We start from the raw sequence: 22,988 nt of genomic DNA, 5'->3' as shown, positions 1-22,988 counted from the left end.
TCTTATTTTTCTGGCCGGCCATAGTCCCAGAGGTCTTTAATAGTGTATGAGCATGGTAAGCACATTCTTTTTTTATTGATAGAACACTGAAATTAAGGAAATTGATACAGTAAGCTGAAGGGCAGGCAAATATCTTGCTGCCATATTCAACAATTTAGTTGCTAATTTCTCATACTTGAGTCGCATTGTTGTTGTGCAGTGGAATATAAGCTTTCAGCCATGTTTCATAGAAAGGATTTGAAAGGGGAAAAGATTGATGTTTTTTTCCAATCTGCTTGAGTTAGAAACACTTATTAGGAACTTGGACCCACTCATACCAGTGGCCATCTGTCCGAAGCAAGCAGCTCCTTCTGAATATTGTTTACCTTGTGCTTTCATGCAAGAGCGAGAGAGAAACAGAGAAAGATATGACCAAGAATGAACTGCACATCAGTGGCCATGGTTGAATCAATCTCTCCAAGACATACAAAGTAAAGTGTTGCTGTTGTTCGTTTAAATTTTTTTCAAGGTTAAACATTTTCAACAAGGAAATAAATACACAAATAATGTTTTACAATTTCTGCTGTATATATATGTAGTGTTTGTAGCTTTTATGGTTATATATATATATATATATATATACACACCTAGCTTACTTTTCTCTTTTGGGGTATGTTTCCTAAATTCTGAAAAAATGTGAAGAACTGGTTTTTCCTCAATTATAGATCTCATTAAATCACATTAATTCAGAACTGGGACCAAGACAAACTCTGCAACATGTAAGAAGATGAATGATAAACAGCATCCACATTATTCAGAAACATCCCAGTTTCATTTCTTGCTGCACCTGATCACTAGCTACAGCAATTGCTGTGTGAAGGCAGAGGCCACATTAATTCTCTCAAATGAGGCCTAATAAAGAGTCATGTCAGATTGAGGGGGAATGTTCCATTTGGCATAGTTTGTGGGGTATTTTCACTCTCCATGCATGACTTTTGCTGTTTCCCTAGCTACTGGATTGGGGTTACCCCTTTTACTTGCCTCCTCAACACCTGTGTTTACATTGGGGCCTCGGCCCCCATGACCCAGCAGCAGTCCCTCGCTCACACCGAAGATGAAGTGGGTTCCCAGCTCTCAAATATATGCTGCTCCTGCACTTTCACCACTATGCAATTCCTCTAAGAGTTCCATTGTGGGCATCAGCAACAGAGAGGTATAGGTTACATTCCTCCTTCATATTGGAGTTTATTTGAACACGGAGGGGGTGAAAACAAAGACAACCTGCACCATATTATTGCAATGTGAGTGTGGGAAAAGGCTTCTTTATGCTTGTCTTTGTCTTTATGTTTGGCCAGCGCTACTAATGCTGCTAAAACATAAATAATTTTTTGCAAAATGCATATTGCTGGAGAAGGAAAGTCAGCACAGATGTCTTATTTAATGAATCATTGTATGAAACGTATACATCTCTACACTACATGTGAAAACGTTTTTTTTTTGCGAAACTGGTTTTAAAACTCAAAACATCTGGAATACCATACGTTTGAGCTAAGGACTTTTGACGGGGCTAATAAATTTCATGACGGGGGTTGGATTCCATTATTAAACTGTAACGTACACTTCTGGAGTCAGCTTACGCTAGGAACCTTTCAATTTACAGTTATGAACTGAATCTCTCTATTCAGCAAATTTGTGATTTTAAAAACTCGTGAAGGCTTACAGATTCTCTTGTCATTTCATTGTTTTTGGACTATTTCACAGTGATGATAAAGTAGTTATGTGTGCTTTTCTTCTGCTTAACTCGCATAGTTATTGACACAGTTACACTATATATCAGGGGATAGACAGGGGCTATATATCAAGAATAAAGGCCATCTGTACTCCATTTTGGGAAAGAATCTTTTTTATTATCCTTCACTGTGATCAATTACTTCTGTGGGCGCAAGGCTAGTCCATTTGATTCCCCTCTTTTGTGGTCACGAATTCAAGTTGACAAACTCACATGTATTCATTTACACACACAATCTAAGAAAGCTTTACAGTCAAAAAGAACACCAAAATACGCATTGATTTAAGGGTAAACAAGTGATTCATATATACATAACTTTTTTAATGCTTCAGAAATGTACAGAAGCGCAAACGCACCACAATGAATTTACCTTTCTCACTCCAATGCGCAAACACACATTGACACACATTGTGCCCTCTGTCTTTAAATTGATGCTGACCAGCTGAGTGTCATGCCTTATGTCCGAAACACCCTTAAATTGAATGTAAATAACCAAACCCTCTGTGTGCATCAACACCATTTTTCAAGGGCACTTAGGCTTGTTCTCTAAGGGCCATTCATCATAGTCCAATAAAAATGGGGGCTTGGTTTCTTTGCGACTATGTTTAGGCTGCTGTAGCCAAAAGAAACCATTCTCCCCCAAAACCTGATTTCTGGCAGTCCATCTATGCTCAATAGATACATGTTATCTTGTATTTTGACTGTGCAGTAATAATTCATGCTATTTTTTTATTTTTTATTTGCGCATAAATCTGTCCTGACAACCTTGTGCAGATTAAGAAAACACAATTAGATGCTGAGTTACAAGCTCCTCCTCTGTCCTTACCACACATGCCACTGCCAGAAATTTGTGAATATTAAAAGTATGCCGGATGTAAGGAATCCAGTGTGGTAAATTTAGCTACTCATAATTTGTTTTCTTAGAAACTTTTTATGTGCATGTGGCATCTGGCAAATGAATAAATGTGTACTTTCCAACTAGCTATGTAAAAATGTTATTGAGACACATCTGTTTGACACTCATATTGAATCCAAATAGTACACAGCTGTGAGTATCTTTTCATCGTAAGTACTAAACTAATGGAAACCTAGTGTGAATTCTAGAATAGTTTGCTTGCATTTGGGAAATAAAGACTTACTGCTTACTGCAGTTATGCAGTTGTCATTGTTATAATTTTTTTATTTATTGTATATATTAATTTTTAATTTCTGGTTTAGGTTTTGTGTGTAAATACATGAAACAATGATAGGATAAGACTTTAGATGATGGACAAGTCAAACCTTTCAGGCCTATGTGTGTTGTTGTAAAATTTTAACCACCCATTTTACAGTCGTCCGCTAAACGATGCAGGACTACACTCTTAAAAATAAAGATGCCATAGAAGAACCTTTTTGTCTAAATGGTTCCGTAAAGAACCTTTAACATCTGAAGAACCTTTCTGTTTCACAAAAGGTTCTTTGTGGCGAAAAAAGGTTCTTCAGATTATAAAAAGGTAAGAAAGAGATGTTTTTTTTAAAAGAACCTTTGACTGAATGCTTCTTTGTGGAACCAATAATGGTTCTTCTATGGCATCGATGTGAAGAACCTTTTAAGCACCTTTGTTTTTAAGAGTGTAATCTAAAATACTTGTGCTAGGACAATGAGATCAGTTTGGCTTGAGTTCCACCCTGAAGTATTCCAAAAAAAATTAAATAGATAGCCAATGAAGTTATTCCTGAGATGTACTTTAACAGGCTGCTCATATTTTTTAACACTTCTGCTTGTTGATACCAGACATTTTGGTGGTTTGACATATTTAGGCTACATTTCATGTCACACCTGTAGAAATCAATGTACAAATTTGTCTGTGTGAATTTGTTTAAAGAGCAAACAAAAATAACTAATACTTTTTTTTTATTGTTTGAGCATATAGAAGTAGTGTAAATAGTGTAGATATTTTGCATGGTACTTGACACGAGCCCCAGATCAACTTTGACAGCATTATGGCCCCTGTCCTCCATTCACTGAGGAACTGTAACAAAGGCCTCTCATGCTAGTATTACAGTGCCTGGCATCCGGCTGCACGTTTATGAACTACAGGCAGCCAAGTAGTTGACCAAAATAAATGTCATGTGTGTGTTCCATTTACTTAAAGCTTTTCCCCCCAGTTTCTTTTCATCATCCAGAATAAACAAAGCAGGGCCCCAAGTGCATCATGGTCTGTTAAATCCTTTCTGAGCAGCAAGCCTGTTTGTAAAAGCCCCCCCACCTGCCAACCTGTAACCTGAGTATGGTAGCAGAGGTGGGGTGCGGGGTCTTATTAGGAATATTATGTCTTCAAGCCAATACAGGTGCATAACTTTTTGATTTCACAGTTGTTTTCTCAATGACTGATAACAAATAGGCATTATTACAGGTCACCTGTTCATGCATATGATGTTTGTGTTTACACTACTCCTGTACTAGAAATAAAAATGATGTATAAATCCTAAACTATATTTCTGTCATGACAACTCTCGGAGGGATTAACATACAATGTTAATGTATTTGGTCTTGGCGGAATAGATCTGCTACGCTGCTGCTGCTGCGGCAGAGAAAGTACCAAGACTTGCTACTGCCAATACATCCACAACATGCTGCTGTAAGCATGTAAGAAATACTGCTGCTCATATAACGCATATGAATAACCCTCATATAGCATACATGAATCACCTCGTAGCAGATCTATACAGGTGGAGCTGGGGAAGGTGGAGGGTTTCTGAAGTGTGCTGTAAAACTGCTACAGCAAACAAAAGCCAGGTATTTGAATATTAAAGGGTTAGTTCACCCTAAAAAAATAGCCCATAAATTACTCACCCTCAAGTCATCCTACACAGTAAATTTTGCAGTGTTAAATGAACTCTATAAGAGTTGAATTTAACACTCGGCCCGAGTGTATTTGGTCCCACTCAGAATTGGTGATAAATTGACTCTTGTCATAGTGTTACATTTTCAGAGTTAAATTAACTCTATTTTGAGTAAAAAATGAACACTGCTCAACACTGAATAGTGTTACCAGAGTTTAACACTAGGGGAAATTAACTCTGTTCTGTGTTACCACAATTTAACTCTGCAGGAAAATTTACTCTGATTAGTGTTAATATTTCACTTATGTAGAGTTCATTTACTTTCATAATAGTGAAACATTATCTAATTTTGAAAACCCATTTGGTGTTTTAAAAACAAAATAGAAAACAAGATCAACGATGTCACATTTAAAACATTTATTAAAAAATGTTGTCAGGCTCAAGAAACATGTACATACATGGACAAAAATACATCACATCTGCATGAAATGACAAAACATTATATTCAGTACAGAACCTGTTGAACCTACTAGCTAAGCAGCCTTGCTCTTAACCTCAGCAAAGAAAAAAATGAAGTGTACATCTTGTGTAGAATAGTGGTATAAGTGGTGCCAAAAACAAAGTGTGCCTTAAGAAGTTTGTTCACCAAAAAATATAATTATCGTTAATTACTCACCCTTATGTTATTCCATTTCTATAAGACTTTTGTTCATTTTCGGAACACAAATAAAGATATTTTTAATGAAATCTGGCAGACTTTTATCCTTTCATTGACAGCCTATACAACTAAAACTTTCAAGGCCCAGAAAGGCGTTAAAGACATCATTAAATTGTGGTTTACACAGCAACTCCGATCATTTTCACCAACACTAGGGGGCATTTTTCACTATTTGTGGTTAAGTTAACTCCTTAAGAGTAAATGGAGTGTAACACTGCTTAATTAACACTGCCAATTTTACTGTGTAGGTGTATATGACTTTCCCTTCAGTCGGTCACTCTCGACGTCACGTCGGAGGACCGACGAATTGGCAAAACCACTCCAGAGAGTCCATACAGCAGACCCTGTGGAGTTCCTCCCTCCCCTCGGCAGCCAGACGTGGCGGAGCGTCCGGCGCCAGGCCTTCACTCGCTGAATCCTCGAGAACCGGTAGGAGGCTGGGTTCCATATGTAAGACCTAAGTGGATCTCATATGTGTAATGTCCACAGTATAGCCTTGAGCCCGTGTTTCCCCGGCAGACTTCTGAAAGGGAACATCTCAGTTACGTATGTAACCCTCGTTCCCTGAAGGAGGGAACGGAGACATCACGTCCCGTCGCCACAGCTCCTGTACCACCGCTGAGCGGCCGGGTCACCGGCTCGGCTCCTCAGCGAAAACCTGGGGGGTGAACAAAGGCCTCCCGTAGCGAATCGATGCGTTTTTGTAAGAAAAATATCCATATTCAAAACGTAATAATCACTTTAATGTAGCTTGTTCGTGCTCTGCCTGAAACGCCGCTCTGTATGTGCGCGCTTTGAGCGTGTGCGTGCGAGCACCAAACTGAATTCTACATGCACATAAATGGTTTAAAACGCTTGAATGTTTAAATTGGTAAGACTTAGAAAATGATAAACTATGATCCGTTTCACCCCTACAAGCGAGTGAACAACGCGAATCAAGGAAGGGATTTTTATATCACTATTCAAGATAGCCCGTCGGGCAGGGCAGTGATACATTTTGGTAGCCCGACTGAAAAACACAATAGCCCCGGGACGTCGGCCTAGCGATTTTACGAGCCCTGAGCTGCCATGTGACCATGATGTTGCCAGGTCAGATTGAGCTAGACCTATCGGACTGCGCCATCTAGAGTTTCATCCCAGAACTGTATTTATGATGTTAATAAAAACTCACAAGCATACTTGCAGTGTAAAATTATTAAACTAGCAGTTTACTGAGAGTATTCTTCAAAATGTACTCACATAAACTAAAAGTCTGTACGGTAACTAGTTAACTACAGTACTAGTTGCAAACCTGAAGAAACATTGATGTACGGTGCTCAATATTTACTACTGTTACACTTAAAATTAAATTAGTTCAAAACTTGAACTTTTCTTGAGTTCCTGAACTTAAAGTATACTAGTTTTTGTAAGGCTAAGTCCATGAGCAATAATTTTTCAGACAAAAATGGAAATTACTCAGTGATTTACTTTTTAATTAGTAGATGATAAAGACAATGAAAATCTGTCATGTGGTCACATTACTTGTGAGAACTTTGTGAAGTTTTGAAAACTAATCTAATTTGAATTGCTAATTTGAAAGTTTTTGTTTTATCAGGCATTGCAAATGGCAACTGCGAATTGTTCATGATAATCATATAGAGCTCTCAATGCCATAGAACAAGGAGGAACAGAACTGTTCACAAACTTCATTAGGACTCGTGTGTGTGTGTGTGTGTGTGTGTGTGTGTGTGTGTGTGTGTGTGTGTGTTCACACGCATTGTTTGAAGGTGCAGAAACATGAGATTTTAGAGTTTTTTTGTAAAAGCTGTAAAAACTTTTTTAAGGTACAAATTGACCTATAAGGACATTGACAGCCATCAACTTTTATTGTATGGAAAAGAGCCGTCTAAACATTGTGCTTGATACATCTTTTTGTGTTCCACTGATTAAAAAAAAAAGTAATGAGGGTGAGTTTCATTTTTGGGTGAACTGTTCCTTTAACGTTTTACATTTCTTCTAGGGAGCAGACCGAGTTTGATAGGTTAAATGAGGCAGTTTGTTACATTTTTTGTGATGTGAGGAGAGGATAATCTCTGCTGCCCTTTTCACCTGTTTTTGCTCCCTGCAAACCTGAGAGAGAAAAAAAATGTTCTCAAATACTTGTTTATTGGCAGGCAGATGATTCTACGGGTATAGTGCAGACATTATGAATGTTGAGCAAATTTGGGGTGGACAAGGCGCTATTGCTGGTACTGCACTGTGAAACGTCTGAGAGATGAATGCCAATGAGTGTTATGTCAGGTGTACAGGCTGGAGTTTGCCAAATCTTTGCTTTCATGGAAAAAGGCCAAATAGCACAGAGAGAGAGAGAAAAAAACCATTGTGAAATGACAGAGATAATAATTCAAGAGAGGATTTATTCAATAGCAATTCCCACTGTGATTAATTACCAGCAGTTTTAGGGTGGAGGCAGTATGATTTATTTTATGAAGATATAATTTTGTCGGAAATCACTCCTTGAGATTATTTAAATTTTTCAGGCAGCTTATTTCATAGTTTTAAAGTAACTCAATATTCTGGATATTTTTATAATCCGTATCATTGTTACAATGCTTAGGTGTTTGGTGTATTTTACAGTTCAGTTGCAATTTTAGTCAGTCAGAGCAGGATTTGTCTCTCAAATATTTTGGATAGAGTTGACTTTCTGAGGTAACAATGAAAATAAACAATACATCCAAATTCATAAGTACTATCGTAGTACTTTGTATACAGTGGATTTCTGAAATCATTTTATTTAATCGGTTCATTTTTTTGGGTCTATGAAAATGCGTCAATATCAAAAAGTAAGCATCAATGTTTGCCTGTGAGAATGAATTAAGCTGAGAACATTTAGGCATGAAAGATTTTTAAGAGACATTTCAAACTATTTAAATGTTGTCTTTTCCAGGAAGCTGGCAAGTACAGGAAAGGAACTCAAAGATAACTTCCTGAGAGCCCTGGCGGAGCGGGAGGAGGCTAACCGCAGTGGGGAAATGACTGTGAGTACATTATTACAGCACTCCATTTGCTACGTAATGGGATTCCCCCAGAATATTTTTGCAATTCCATTAGGACGGGAACACAATCCACACTGTGTCAAATTCAGGAGGGTAACCCCCCTTCTCTCGCACACCTTGCTTTATTGCCACCTCAGCCTTCTTTCTCAGAGAAGACGCACCATAAACAGGAGTCACCGTTCGGGCCCCCTACATTTGGGCTCTTGTATTTCTCCAAACAATTTCATTTGTTCTAGTTTTTACAAGGCTATTTAAATTAATAAAACATTTTAGTATAGTCTGGGAATAGTCAGAGGGAATGGTTTTTATCTATTCATTAGGAAGAAACAATATAGTAGGTTTAAATCATTCCCTGTTTGTTCAAGTGGACTAACTTTTACCAGACTTCAGCAAATAACATACTCTAGTAGTTAACTTTATCCAATAGCATTTCCCACTGACTAATTTAATTAATTTTTTAAGTTTGTCTGTTACCGCGGTCATCTCGCGTGATTTTATATATCTTTTCACCACTTGCTAACACGTGTGTGCCTGCTGTGTTTGTAGACTGCAGAGCTCCTTATAATGATCCACAGTTTGTGTAAACACAAAACATTCATTTAACTTGAGCTACTTTCATTACTAATGTTTGTAATCCAGCAAATGTGAAGAGATAAAATTCTGGAGATGCTGGTGAAAATGTTTGCATTACTTCAGCACCTTTGGGCCTGACAGCATTTCAGGTTCTGCTCATTAAAGATGTATGATGACTTTAAAGAGCATGTGTAATTTCAGATTTTCCACAACTAATTGGTCCACAGGAAACCCTTGACAATCGGTAAACTTTCATATAGACAATCTAGTCTACTGCTGTACTGCATTTGTCATACTAAAGAACAACATGACAAGCTTGCAGTTTGTGAACAATGTCCAGATGCTTTAGTAGGATGTATTGATTGACATGTTTTTGGTCATTAGCTTTGATTTATGGCTCTTGTTCAATCATTTTTAAACATTTTGATTGGTCAATCATTACATTTTAATAGTTGCAAACAGGACAAATCCTAATCCAAATCCAAACCCAGGATTGATGAGACCAGGAAGGACTAAAATTTTAAACAAAAAATGGCAGTCCATGTACTGTAAGTCATGCCCGTAATTCAACTAAATGATAATTGTACATGGTGTATGTGTTATAACAGTTTGATTAGGAGCCTTATCACAATATCCAAGACAGACATCTGATCACCATGTGTCATGGCCTTGTGTTCTGAAATCCTTAGTAGATGAGAACCTTGTTTCATTTAATAAATCTGGGATAAAAAGATCTTGTTTGGGGATTTTTTACCTCCTACACAGGAGGAATAGTTTATTATAACTGCTTCATGGGTAAAATGGTGGAAGCAATGTTCTAATTCTAATAAATCTGTCAGTGCAACTTAAGACCAGAGAAATAAATGGAAGTGGGATGTAAACTATAGTCACATTTGTTCTGGCCAGCCAGGAAACGTCTCAGGTTACGTATGTAACCCTAGTTCCTCGAGGGAACGAGACGCTGCGTCGAGAACACTAGGGGAACGCCTTCAGTGACCCACGCTCTGAATCACTTGTGAAATCAGTCCAATAGCTGAGCGGTACGTCACGGCGGATGACGTCATGAACGGGAAGCTATAAAAGCACGTGCGGCAGAGCCAGCGTCAGCTTCTAGGAATGAAGCAAGCGCCGGCAGGGACGCCGGAAGTATGGCACCGAGACGCAGCGTCTCGTTCCCTCGAGGAACTAGGGTTACATACGTAACCTGAGACGTTTCCTGGCTGGCCAGAACAAATGTGACTATAGTTTACATCCCACTTCCATTTATTTCTCTGGTCTTAAGAACACACAACCTACAACGTGGCTTGCTCTCGCCCTTGAAATGCTTTGTCCTTGCATGAGCTTAGACATAGCTGGAGCTTATAGACTTTTGACAGACAACAATAAATATGACTGACACACACAGAGCGCTTCGCTGAATGACAGAAAGCTGACGCTGGCTCCGCCGCACGTGCTTTTATAGCTTCCCGTTCATGACGTCATCCGCCGTGACGTACCGCTCAGCTATTGGACTGATTTCACAAGTGATTCAGAGCGTGGGTCACTGAAGGCGTTCCCCTAGTGTTCTCGACGCAGCTCGAGTTCCTGAAGAGGAACTAAATGTTTTTCTGCACTCACCTTGTCACAACCAGATAGAAAACAAGTGTTTTACCTGACCCTCTTGTACTAACCCCAGTGGGATGTGTGAGTTTACGATCAAATGTGGAGCACACAGCAAGCTGAGCCAGCGACTGATGACAGACTTTCCCACTAATTGTTGACTCTGTAAACAGTGCTATTTTAAAGCCCCAATTCAGAGTCATAACCCAATATAATTGAGGCTGATATAAAAAGAACAAGTTGTTCCTTTTGTGCAGAAAAAACACTTTCTTGCTATCATAAATATGAGTGAAAATGTACTGTGCCGTATCAAGCAATGTTATGCTGACAGATCCTCAATTACTCAAAAGGTTTTGCTTTGCAAGTGTATAAGAACAGTTAGTTTATGCTTAGGAGGTATCTATTCATAATCTTCATAGAGTTTACATCAGGACTGTTTTCTTTTTTCCTACATGAAAATAACACATTTTCATGTTAACATAATTGTTTCAAATTATGTTTAGGTATTATCAGTTATTTGCATAATTTATTTACAGAATTATGTTGATTTTTCTGGCTTCCCAGGTCATAATTTTCAAAAAATTATATGTCTAAATTGCAATATAAATAATATAAATAATGCAGTATAAATAATGCATGACTGTGATTGGAAACAAGCCTGGCTGAACTCTGAACTATAAAGCTAAATTGGTGAACATGATAAAAACAGCTTGAAATTCACATTTTGAACATGAGGAAAACTCATAAGCATAACCTAGATTATCTCTGATGTAGTCATTTAATTTGATGTTTTCTGGATCTCCAAGGAGCAAGCCAGACAGTTTTGCTCACTAAGTATTTAAAAAAAAAATCTCTTTCATATCAGCCTAGTACATTTGGCTACTGTAACTAAACTACTAACAGCTACTGTCCTGGTAAATAGGACAGAAAAAAACACAACCATTTGATGGATGGATGGATAGATGGATAGATAGATGGATAGATAGACTGAGTTTTAACTTAATCGTGGGCTCAGATTTGGTCGAAAACAGGGGCAAAGCAAATGCTACTGTCATTTAAGTTCTTATCAGCACCATCCAGGCAGGGCGTTCTTGAGTCCTGTGGTTAGTGTTATCTCTTCAATCAGCTGAGCTCATAAAGCACTCAGCTCAGCATACATTGTACTTTTCCTCCTCATTGGTGTTGCGAAAGTTGCCTGCTGCCAAAAGTCACACAAACAAAAGGTGCACCTGGACAGCTTTGGCATTATTTACTCTGGGTAAGAAGGTTTTTTTTTATTTTTTATTTTTTTATCAAATCCAGGTCACACCTGTGCTGGATGCCTGAGGAGCTCCATTGTTGGGTGGTACACATTTGAAACTGAAGGTGCTCTAACCCCTAACCCCGCCCCGCCCTCCTGCTATTTGTTTTTGCTCTTACGCCAGTAATACAATGATATCAGCATTCATGCCCTCTTCAATTTCACAGTCAGTGGAGTTGATTTTTGTATTATTCATTCTCTATAATTTGAATTTCATTATGGAATTAAGTCATCCAAGTGCATCGTGGGTGGTTCTGAGAACAGTATCTGCAACCTCGGTCATATTGTTGCCATTGTGTGAACATGTTTTTGAGGTGATATGTGAATAAACAGTCACATAATAAATTAACGGGTGGTTGTTAGTGGTATTCTCCCTCATGCATTTATTTATGCAGAAGAAATGTTGCACATGCTAGTCAAACCACAGTTGCCAAGTAAGTCGTAAAGATGAAATTCTTTATTTGTTTAGGTTTATGATCAATCAGGGTTACCGGTAGGTCTGAAAATACTGTTATAGATGTAATGAGAATGACAAAATGCTGTGGAAATACAAACCTTATGTCCCCAAATCTGTGAGGGTATCAAATTTATATTTACAAATTTACATTTATTGCAGTATTATAATTCTTAATTTAAATGTAGTTAGTTGACACTTCCTATGGTGCGACATACTCTATTCTAAATGACTTAAACATGTAATTTTATTACCTTTTTTGAGAGATTACGTAAAATATTTATATATCCATATATTTATCATTCCGCAGGACCATTTAAATTGAGCTAGAAAGGGCACATTGGAACAAAATAAATGAATATTTAACTCCACAAACTAAAAAAAAGCTTCAGTACTCCTTATCTGAGTTGATTTTTACCTACTAATGAGCTTCTAATTACCCTTGAACAGATTTTGTTGTCTCAAGCAAACATTGCTTGCATTACCCGATTCTGTTTATAAAATAGACATTCTCCTACTGATTATTATTAAAAACCTGAGTGAAAAACATCTTAGCGTTTTTCTTATACCAAGCAAGTTCTTGTCTTTTGTCCACAGACCCAGCAAGTTCTGTATTGATAAGTTGTGTTCATGTATAGAAGATACTGTGGTCAGCCATGCAGTCCAAAGATCACATTAAGAAGCATAGAAATGAGTGAATTTCCCAGCCATATACCATTACAGTGAGAGTGTGTGTCCCGGTCAGTCAGCCCTTTGTCCTTGTCATGGCCAGTAAAATAACAATAGCATGTTGGTTTCAAAGCACTTGACCAAAGGTGGAGGTCCCTTAGAAAACAGTCTTGCAGAGCTATCATGTGACCTCCCCTTGAAAGCTCGACAAAGACTTTCAAAGGGTTGAGGGTTGGGGTATCTGACCCCCCTAAGTTTGGACTCATTCATAGAATAGACAAAGAAGTCCCTTTGTAAAATGAATTTAGATATGCTTGGTATTTTGTTAAGGGTGCTTCATTTTGTGGGTTGACACAATATTTGTACACACCATTATAATCTGAATAGCTAATATGATTAATATCTGGACATGTGTTTAATCTATAGAGAAGAGATCAAGGTATGTTGCCAATGTTTTTTCTTCTAACATGGCTGGAAGAACCCATCCTAAACGGTTTCCTGTAGCCTGCCTCTCTAATGAACAGCTGCAAGGGCTTGACCATCTTCTCAAATATGTGCTGGAAGATTTTTAGAGGAGATGAAATGGGATACACTTAATCTAATTTCTCAAGTCTCTGGGTTTTGTTCATCTGCTTTGTGCATTCTCTAGAAAGACTCAAGGTTGTAGACTCACTGTTTTTGGTAAACACGTTTAGGGTCTTGACTTGGATAACAATGCATGTTTCTATACAGATTCAGTGAAAGTTCACCCAAAAATAACAATTCTGCCATCATTTACTCAAGATGATTATAAAATGTTCCCAAAACAACATTGGACCCCATTGACTTTCCTTGTATTGAGGCTTTTATTTTTTTTCAAAATATCTTCTTTTGTGTTCCACAGAAGAAAGTAAGTCATACAGGTTTGGATCAACATGAGGGTGAGTAAACCATAATTTTGGGGTTAACTATTCCTTTAGCATAATTTCTCTGGTTCTGCTTCACCGGTTTAAATGAATTGTGGTAGCTTGCTGTTTTACTGTGATGTCTAACATATAACAGCTTGATCTGATACTTGCGCTATAAATCAGAAGACTCCTTAAGTGTTTAGAAGCATTATGGGAGACTCATGCCATAATCAAAAGTTATTTCCATAATTTCCAACACATTCCTTTTCACGTTCTCTCCTTGCACCTGTTTATCAGCCGCAGCGATGGAATTCGGTCTAGTCCACTTTCCGACATCGTGATGTTGTTATTCCTGATACTCCTATCCACAGACATCATTTTCAGCATGATACATGACATGTGCTCTCTTACTTGTAAGGAACCATTTAACCTCTTTGCGCTGAATGGTTCTTGGCTCTTCTTTCTGAGGAATGTACACCTGCTCCATCAAGGCCTTCTTTTTCCTTTCCGGAGCTTTATAACCTATGCTGTAGAGTGCTCACGTCAAGAATGAGCTTAACATAAGCTGGACATTGTTTCAGCAGCTGAAGACGTCTAAGCAATAAACACATTATAGATGATGTGTGGAATTACTTGGGTGAGAATACTTGGCCTGTAGCAATCAATTATTTCATCTTGAGTACTTTAAGAGTTCAAGCACATCCCAGTGACTGTAGACGTGTGGCCGGGGTTTTGCGTGGACCTCTGTTGTTGGTAATGGCTGCCCATCCAACTGGGAAATGCAATTATACTCGAGAAGGCTCACAAGCTCACAAAGCACATTCTTTGGAGTCCTCTTTGTTTTATCAATACATAGTGCTTGAATGTGTATTATTCCACCTGAGCAAATACTGCCCTCTCGTTCTTTCTCTCTCTCTCTCTCTCTCTCTCTCTCTCTCTCTCGCTCCTTCTCTAACCATATGCTAATGTTATTAAATCTTTGCCTTTTTTGACAAGCTCGAGGAATGCCATCTTTGCAGAGGTTTTTCCTTAAGAGGTATTAGCAACAGTGTGTGACAGCCTCCCAATGAATTATTGGCATAGTACATGTGTGCACCAATGAATTTGGTTTATTGTAACACTTGCTGTTTCAAAACACTTGACGTGACAAATTCTTCCCATATTTTCATTTTGTTGTACTATATAATAGCAGGTGCGCAGATGGATTGCCATCTTGGCTTGAAAAAGAGTTGTTTCACCTGCCAGAAAACTGAAGGGTATTAAATTCACACATTTAACCTAATAATTGCTTTGGAACATGGAATCTGGATACACTGAACTGCATCAGCCAGATCATCACATATATAAGTAAGCTATAATGTAGCCATGAAGTAATCACAATAAAAATGTTTATATATTCTATGACATGTGCTCTCTTACTTGTAAGGAACCATTTAACCTCTTTGCGCTGAATGGTTCTTGGCTCTTCTTTCTGAGGAATGTACACCTGCTCCATCAAGGCCTTCTTTTTCCTTTCCGGAGCTTTATAACCTATGCTGTAGAGTGCTCACGTTAAGAATGAGCTCAACATAAGCTGGACATTGTTTCAGCAGCTGAAGACGTCTAAGCAATAAACACATTATAGATGATGTGTGGAATTACTTGGGTGAGAATACTTGGCCTGTAGCAATCAATTATTTAATATTGAGTACTTTGAGAGTTCAAGCACATCCGAGTGACTGCAGACGTGTGGCCGGCGTTTTGCATGGACCTCTGTTGTTGGTAATGGCTGCCCATCCAACTGGGAAATGCAATTATACTCGAGAAGGCTCACAAGCTCACAAAGCACATTCTTTGGAGTCCTCTTTGTTTTATCAATACATAGTGCTTGAATGTGTATTATTCCACCTGAGCAAATACTGCCCTCTCGTTCTTTCTCTCTCTCTCTCTCTCTCTCTCTCTCTCTCTCTCGCTCCTTCTCTAACCATATGCTAATGTTATTAAATCTTTGCCTTTTTTGACAAGCTCGAGGAATGCCATCTTTGCAGAGGTTTTTCCTTAAGAGGTATTAGCAACAGTGTGTGACAGCCTCCCAATGAATTATTGGCATAGTACATGTGTGCACCAATGAATTTGGTTTATTGTAACACTTGCTGTTTCAAAACACTTGACGTGACAAATTCTTCCCATATTTTCATTTTGTTGTACTATATAATAGCAGGTGCGCAGATGGATTGCCATCTTGGCTTGAAAAAGAGTTGTTTCACCTGCCAGAAAACTGAAGGGTATTAAATTCACACATTTAACCTAATAATTGCTTTGGAACATGGAATCTGGATACACTGAACTGCATCAGCCAGATCATCACATATATAAGTAAGCTATAATGTAGCCATGAAGTAATCACAATAAAAATGTTTATATATTCTAGGGCTGCACGATAAATCGCATGCGATATTTAAAGCGCATCTTATGGGTAAAGCCGGTTCTGTAATCAGCGGTAAATCTCCATCACCTGCGGGCTTTCACACTGAGCAGCATTAACTACACAGAGACGTTGTTCACTGACGAGCTGCGCAAAAAATCGCATGCGATTTATTGTGCAGCCCTAATATATTCTTATATGCTTATATAAATGATGTATTATCTAAAATGCCTTCAGTAATAAGTAATGCAACCAGGAGACCATGAGTAATGTTTTGTAAATGTACATAGAGGATGTTGTGGGGAATTGTGTTTTGTCTTTGCGACAATGGTGATTAGAATTGTTATAGTAGTCGAAAGAATGACACAAAACAACATGAGGGGTAGTAAATGATAAAAGAATTTACATTTTAAGTGGACTATTCCTTTAATTTCTTTTCCTCTAATAATATTTTTGAGGTTCATCAGCCATTCACAAAACCTACGGTGTTACGTAAGTCTCTCTTAGCTCCTATATTCTCTAGAGTGAAAATGTAATTATTGCCCTCTTGAATTTCACCTATCAACTTCCTATACTTCCAGCCGCCATCTGGCAATGTTGATATCACCATGCATTCCATGTCTTTGCTCCCTGACAAACCCAGATCTGTTCATCTTCTTCAGACAGCGGAAGACCTGTAATCTTTTGCAGGAGACTGACAGGCGTGCTAAAATAAACATATTCTGACCGCCGTCGCTCTGTGGTGCTCATTCAGCAGGGATGACACTGCTGTGTGCGTTTTTTTCCCCCTTACATTGTCAAAATACTTTTTGTAGTTTATTCAGCATTTCTTATTGAAAACAATGAGAAAAACACCAGGATTGAAAGTGATATTAATCCGATTTGATTAAATGGGTAAAGATTTATAGCTAATGTAGGGTCAACATACTTACTGCTCAGTATTTTGTCCAGTAGTGTTGAATATTTTGTTTTGCCACTGAAGTATTTGACATTGGTTCTGAAAGTGCAGAGAAAACACTGAACCCTCCTCCCCATAATGCATCAGAAAAACAGCTTTTGGGTCTCATAGGCAATCTGGAGGGAGGTTCTTACTAAATTCGCAGGCCAATGCAAACAGTGTAATGTTTGTACACCTAGTTCCACTGGGAGTATGAAAAAAAGACTGCAGGACTTTAATCAGAATGTTAAAACAGCCGGGCCTTTGATAAGAGCTCTCCCTGAACATTTATCTTACTTCTCTAAAAGGTGTAATGGCATCCACTTTGATCCTGCCTTGGAAACATGATGTTGGAGTTCGGCTGTTGATAACAGTGGTCAGTGGTCATGTTGTGCAAGTTAAAATGTGTCTTGTCATTTTTTTTGTCATTTTCTTGGATACAGCATGCCATTCATTTTACAGCTTCTTGTCATAATCGTCTTGACCCCCCCCCTGGCTAAAAAGGTGCAGGGATACGGTAGAGTCCTGCAAAGTGGTGGGGCAATAATATTTGTCTTGGAGAAGCTTCCAGCGATGAGGCCAACAACAACAAAAGATCTCTTGACAGGTGTCATGGATGAGAGTTCTTAGAATAACACAGTTGCAAAGTTTGCACCAGCATAGGAAGAAGGAAACTTGAGAGTTTACCATGCAAAACAGCTCAAATCCTGCTTACTTAGACATAAATTACAGTTCAAGTGAAATGTGAGGATAATTTGACATGTCTCAAGTATTTAAAACTGAAAAGCCTTTTTACTCGTTATATTACATTACATTGCATTATATTATATTATATTACATTGTTATATTATGCTTAAAGGGGTCATAGGATGCTACATGCACTTTTACAAGTTGTTTGAACTGAAATGTGTGTTGGCAGTGTGTGTACACAACCACCCTATAATGATAAAAATCCACCCAGTGTTTTTTTTTTTATCTGGTTAAATGTTTTCCCCTTTCTCAAATCGAGCCGATCTCAGATGCCTGTCTGTGTGACGTCTCACAGACAGACCCCTCCCACGATAGTTTGATTGACTGTAGCGTTTCAGCACAGATTGGACTGGCGTCTTACCTTAGACCCGCCCTGAGTGACCTGATATTACTTATTGGACCAAAAGACAGTACGCAGAATCTCGTGGATTACAATTTGCACATTGTTTCTGAAGGGAATGCGCCCCCGATCTACATAAATGTGTTCGTGCGAATCATTCATGATCCTGCCTCATCTACAGAAGAAGTGAGTGTAATGTTTTGTAATGAATCTTTGCAAACCGCCTTTCCTAATAATGAGCTAATTAGCAAGTTTCACGATGAATGCGGCTAAAGTAAATGGTCTCTCTGAGAGCAGCTCGGAAGAGAGGGGCGGGGTCAGCAGAGCTCATTAACATTTAAAGGAAAATGCTACAAAAATGGCTTGATCTGAAAAGAGCTGTATTTGACAGTGTTTTTTACACTACCATTGAGAAATTTTAACCAAACTATTTTACAGACTTTTCATTAAGACCCTAAAGAATCATATCAACTTGTGGAAAATGGGCATCCTATGACCCCTTTAAAAGGTTTTTATGAAGACAGTGAATGTCTGTTTGCATTTTGTTAGACAGTACATGATTAGCTGTGACTTCCTGTTTAGCACATGATCAGCTCAAGAAAGATTGTAATATTTACATTGGAGCAGTGCATGATCCTTGGGAAGGAAACTCACACATGGGCGCTACGCAGCATGTTTTCTTTGCCTTGTCATATACAGCTGCTACTTATTCAGACTGACTCCAGTGCAGCATCAGGGCAGACTTGTAAGATAGCTTTCAAATTGGTTAGAGAGTTGGACTCGTAACCCAAAGGTTGCGGGTTCGAGGCTTGTACTGGCAGGGATTGCGGGTGGGGGGAGTGGATGTACAGCGCTCTCTCCCACCTTCAATACCATGACTGAGGGGCCTTGAGCAAGGCACCGAACCCCCAACTGCTCCCCGGGAGCCGCGGCAAAAATGGCTGCCCACTGCTCTGGGTGTGTGTTCATGGTGTGTGTGTGTGTGTGTGTATTCACTGCTGTGTGTGTGCACTTAGGATGGGATAAATGCAGAGCACTAATTCCAAGTATGGGTTACCATACCTGGCCACATGTCACGTCACGTCACGTCACTTTCACAAATTACAGTCGTTTCAGTCTTTCAGTCCTCAGAGGTTGCAGGTGTGATTTGTTTAGCTTTTTTTCTGTGATGCATCACATTTTGGGAATCTGTTTTGGTCTGCTCAAACAGTCTGTTGTAGAAAAAGAAAAAATGGTGTGTGTGTGTGGGTGCATGTGTGTGTGTCTGTGTCTTTTTCAGTTACATATCATACATATAATTGCTATGGGATATTGTTACTCATTTGTGTTCCAGGATTGTGTTCTGGCAGCTACTTCATCTTGTATTTAAATTTGAGTCTCTGAATAAATTTGAAGCCAACAACTAAATAACCAGAGGCTAAACATTATGTCTTAAGTGGAACCAGAAAGCCCATCACTTTATTTTGAGTACAGTCAGCTGTAGCCATCAGCCCAGTATGCTTTGATGCTTTTAGCAGCCATTATGAAAGAGATGAATACCTTGAACAACAATATCAGCACATCTTGTATAAGTATAAGAAAGTATACTTAAAATACAAAGGAAGGCTTGTTTGGCAGCATCACATCACAGAAGGGCAAAAATAGGACATAACAATTGAAAACTAATATACTTTTACATCACACCTGCTCATTCAAAAGCCATTTTCAGTGAATGTGATCATGCATCACCTAATCATTCTGATTTCACTCAAACATAATGTATACATCTTTTCTAGATGTGACAAACAAAAACTAATGGAGGTTGTTTATGATACCAATCAACAGGAAAACACTTCAGGATTCTTAGACACACTCAAGAATGTTCCTGTGCCATGTTATTACAGAGGAAAGTTCATAGATAACAATTTACATTTGTTTGGTAATTCACAGTCACCAAGCAATATACAAAACTGTTACTTTATCATTTAATTTTTACTCAAAATGTGGACAAAATGTCTAACATATAGCAAATAAAAAATACCTAGGCTAGTGGATTGTAAATTTATTGTGTATCCTTTCAACAAATCAGTGTGAATTAAAATGATATTGTAAATCTTCTAAAGAAATATGCAATTGTAAACTTGGAATAGCATATCACATACATGTACATTATAAAATTATTGATCTTAATACAGTTAAGTCCAGTATTACTTTGTAAATCATCAGTTTAGACTCAGTAGTCTGTCCTTTTCAGTGGGTGGTGGTGGTAAAGCTCAGCTGTGGTTGTGGTTGTGGCTAAGGTTTATCCTGATTTACTCATTAGTCACAGCGTTAATAAAGTTATTCATGTCTTCAACACAAGTCATATTCTGCCATATGGCTTATTGTCATCATTGTGTCTTATATATTCATTTGAAACTGATTTTCACTCTAAGGAGGAAGCCAAGTTGAATGAAGTAATGGATTCAGTCTTAAATATAGGGCAAACTTGTCTTCCTTCTTTGGCCTATCATGCTTTTCAAAGGTCTAATCATAACCTTGTTTCTCTACTGTTTATTTTTGTCTTCCTAACCTTTAATTACCAAGCTAAGAATCAATCTTTAACAGGTCTTTAATTTGTTAAATTGTTTTTGACCACTGAAATTATTATCTGTATTTAGCCTCCAATAAAATGTTACCACATTTGCAAACGCTTATGCAGACAAAATAAGGTGTTTTTCTCTCCTTTGATTTTTCTTTAAGACACTTGAAGATGGTTTAGGATTTAGATTGTTGCAGTATATTAAATAATTAATCAAATTAGAATTGGCTAATTAAAATAATGCTCACGTGATTCATGCCTGTTTTGAAACTTAATGCACAAGCATAATACAACCAAGGACTATGCACTTTACCTTTATCCCTCCAATCCCATTTTAGGTTCTCAAATATAAGTTTCTTTTTCTACATTTTATTTTATTTCATCTTATTTTTTTTTTATCACATAGGGAAAAAAACGTCTCGGTTACGTATGGTAACCCTCATTCCCTGAAGGAGGGAACAGAGACGTCACGTCGGATGACCGACGAATTGGGATCTCGCTTAGAGAGACCAATCTACTTCGAGTGTAAACTAAACGAGCCAATGCACATTGGCATGCGATTATTGCATCCAGCTGCTGCTGATCACAGCGTGAGTATAAGTAGGCAGCAGATGCAGCGCATATTCAGGTTTTTGCTGAGGAGCCGAGCCGGTGACCCGGCCGCTCAGCGGTGGTACAGGAGCTGTGGCGACAGGACGTGACGTCTCCGTTCCCTCCTTCAGGGAACGAGGGTTACCATACGTAACCGAGATGTTCCCTTTCAGTCGGTCACTCTCGACATCACGAATTGGGATCCTACCAAAAGGCCACAGCTACCGACCCTTCCAGTGTCCTGTGGAAACCACCTGCGCCCTTACTTTTTGGCGTAGGCCAGGGCTTGCACAAGAGGACCAGCTACTGCTACTATGGCACTACCCAATGAGTAAGACTGGATAACACTGGGAAAACCTACCCGTTCTACTTAGAACCAGGACGTTACGGAAGCTCCAACCTTCCCGAAGGAGGTTTCGGAAGCAATACACATATGAACATTCCTTGGGTGCATATGGAAGAATGGAGGTAATTGTAACCCTCTTGGAATGGCAGAAGTCTGCCGGGGAAACACAGGCTCAAGGCTATACCGTGGACTTTACACATATGGGATCCACTTAGGTCTTACATATGGAACCCAGCCTTCTACCGGTTCTCGAGGATTCAATGAGTGAAGGCCTGGCGCCGGATGCTCCGCCACGTCTGGCTGCCGAGGTGACGGAGGAACTCATCAGGGTCTACTATATGGACTCTCTGGAGTGGTTTTAGCAAGCCGACCCGAAGCCGGGGCCTCTCAGTGCTTCTACCCGTTTGAGGTGAGAACACAGGAGGATACCGGCTCCACATGAAAGCTATAGAATCTAGCGAACGTGTTAGGGGTCGCCCATCCCGCAGCCATACAGATATCCACCAGCGAGGCACCACGAGCCAGCTCCCAGGAGGATGCAACACCTCTTTCAAATGGGCCCTGTTGTAGTGCCGTGAGCACTAGAGTCAGGTCCCAAGAGGGTATCGAGGGGGGCCGGGGAGGGTTTAACCTTCTCGCCCCCTTAAGGAAACAACCTGAGCGGGCAGGGCACACCCTGTGCCTGATAAGCCAGGGTGATGGCATCCACTATCCAGTGGGCCATACTCTGCTTTGAGATAGCATTCCCCTTCTGCCGGCCTCCGTGACAGACAAAGAGCTGGTCTGAGGTCCTGAAGCTTTGCGTCCGGTCTACGTAGCACCTTAAGGCTCGGACGGGACAGAGCAAAACTAGGGCTGGGTCTGCCTCCTCCGAGGGCAGTGCTTGGAGTTTCACCACCTGATCCCTGAAGGGAGTAGCGGGAACCTTGGGCACATAGCCGGGCCGGGGCCTCAGGGTTACCTTGGAATCAGCCGGCCCGAACTCTAGGCACGAATCGTTGACCGAAAATGCGTGCAGGTCCCCTACTCTCTTGATGGAGGCCAATGCTAGCAGGAGCAAAGTCTTCATCGAAAGGAACTTCAGCTCAACCGTCCGCAAAAGCTCAAATGGGCCCTGTTGTAGTGCCGTGAGCACTAGAGTCAGGTCCCAAGAGGGTATCGAGGGGGGCCGTGGAGGGTTTAACCTTCTCGCCCCCTTAAGGAACCTGACGACCAGGTCATGCTTCCCCAG

General features: G+C 39.4%; 1 protein-coding gene across 1 annotated transcript in view; it reads left to right on the top strand.

Moving 5' to 3' along the window:
* Positions 1 to 22,988, top strand: part of LOC107599193 (uncharacterized protein C4orf22 homolog) — a 56,938-nt gene that overhangs the window by 11,614 nt on the left and 22,336 nt on the right. The window contains exon 3 of the mRNA XM_016290714.1: positions 8,239 to 8,329. Coding sequence (XP_016146200.1) covers positions 8,239 to 8,329 — 91 coding nt within the window. The remainder of the gene's footprint in view (positions 1 to 8,238; positions 8,330 to 22,988) is intronic.

This window comes from Sinocyclocheilus grahami, unplaced genomic scaffold, assembly GCF_001515645.1.
Source record: "Sinocyclocheilus grahami isolate Dianchi unplaced genomic scaffold, SAMN03320097.WGS_v1.1 scaffold262.1, whole genome shotgun sequence".
NCBI classification, from domain to species: domain Eukaryota; kingdom Metazoa; phylum Chordata; class Actinopteri; order Cypriniformes; family Cyprinidae; genus Sinocyclocheilus; species Sinocyclocheilus grahami.
Note: the sequence above shows the minus strand (reverse complement) of the source record. Positions and strands in the feature narration are given on the sequence as shown.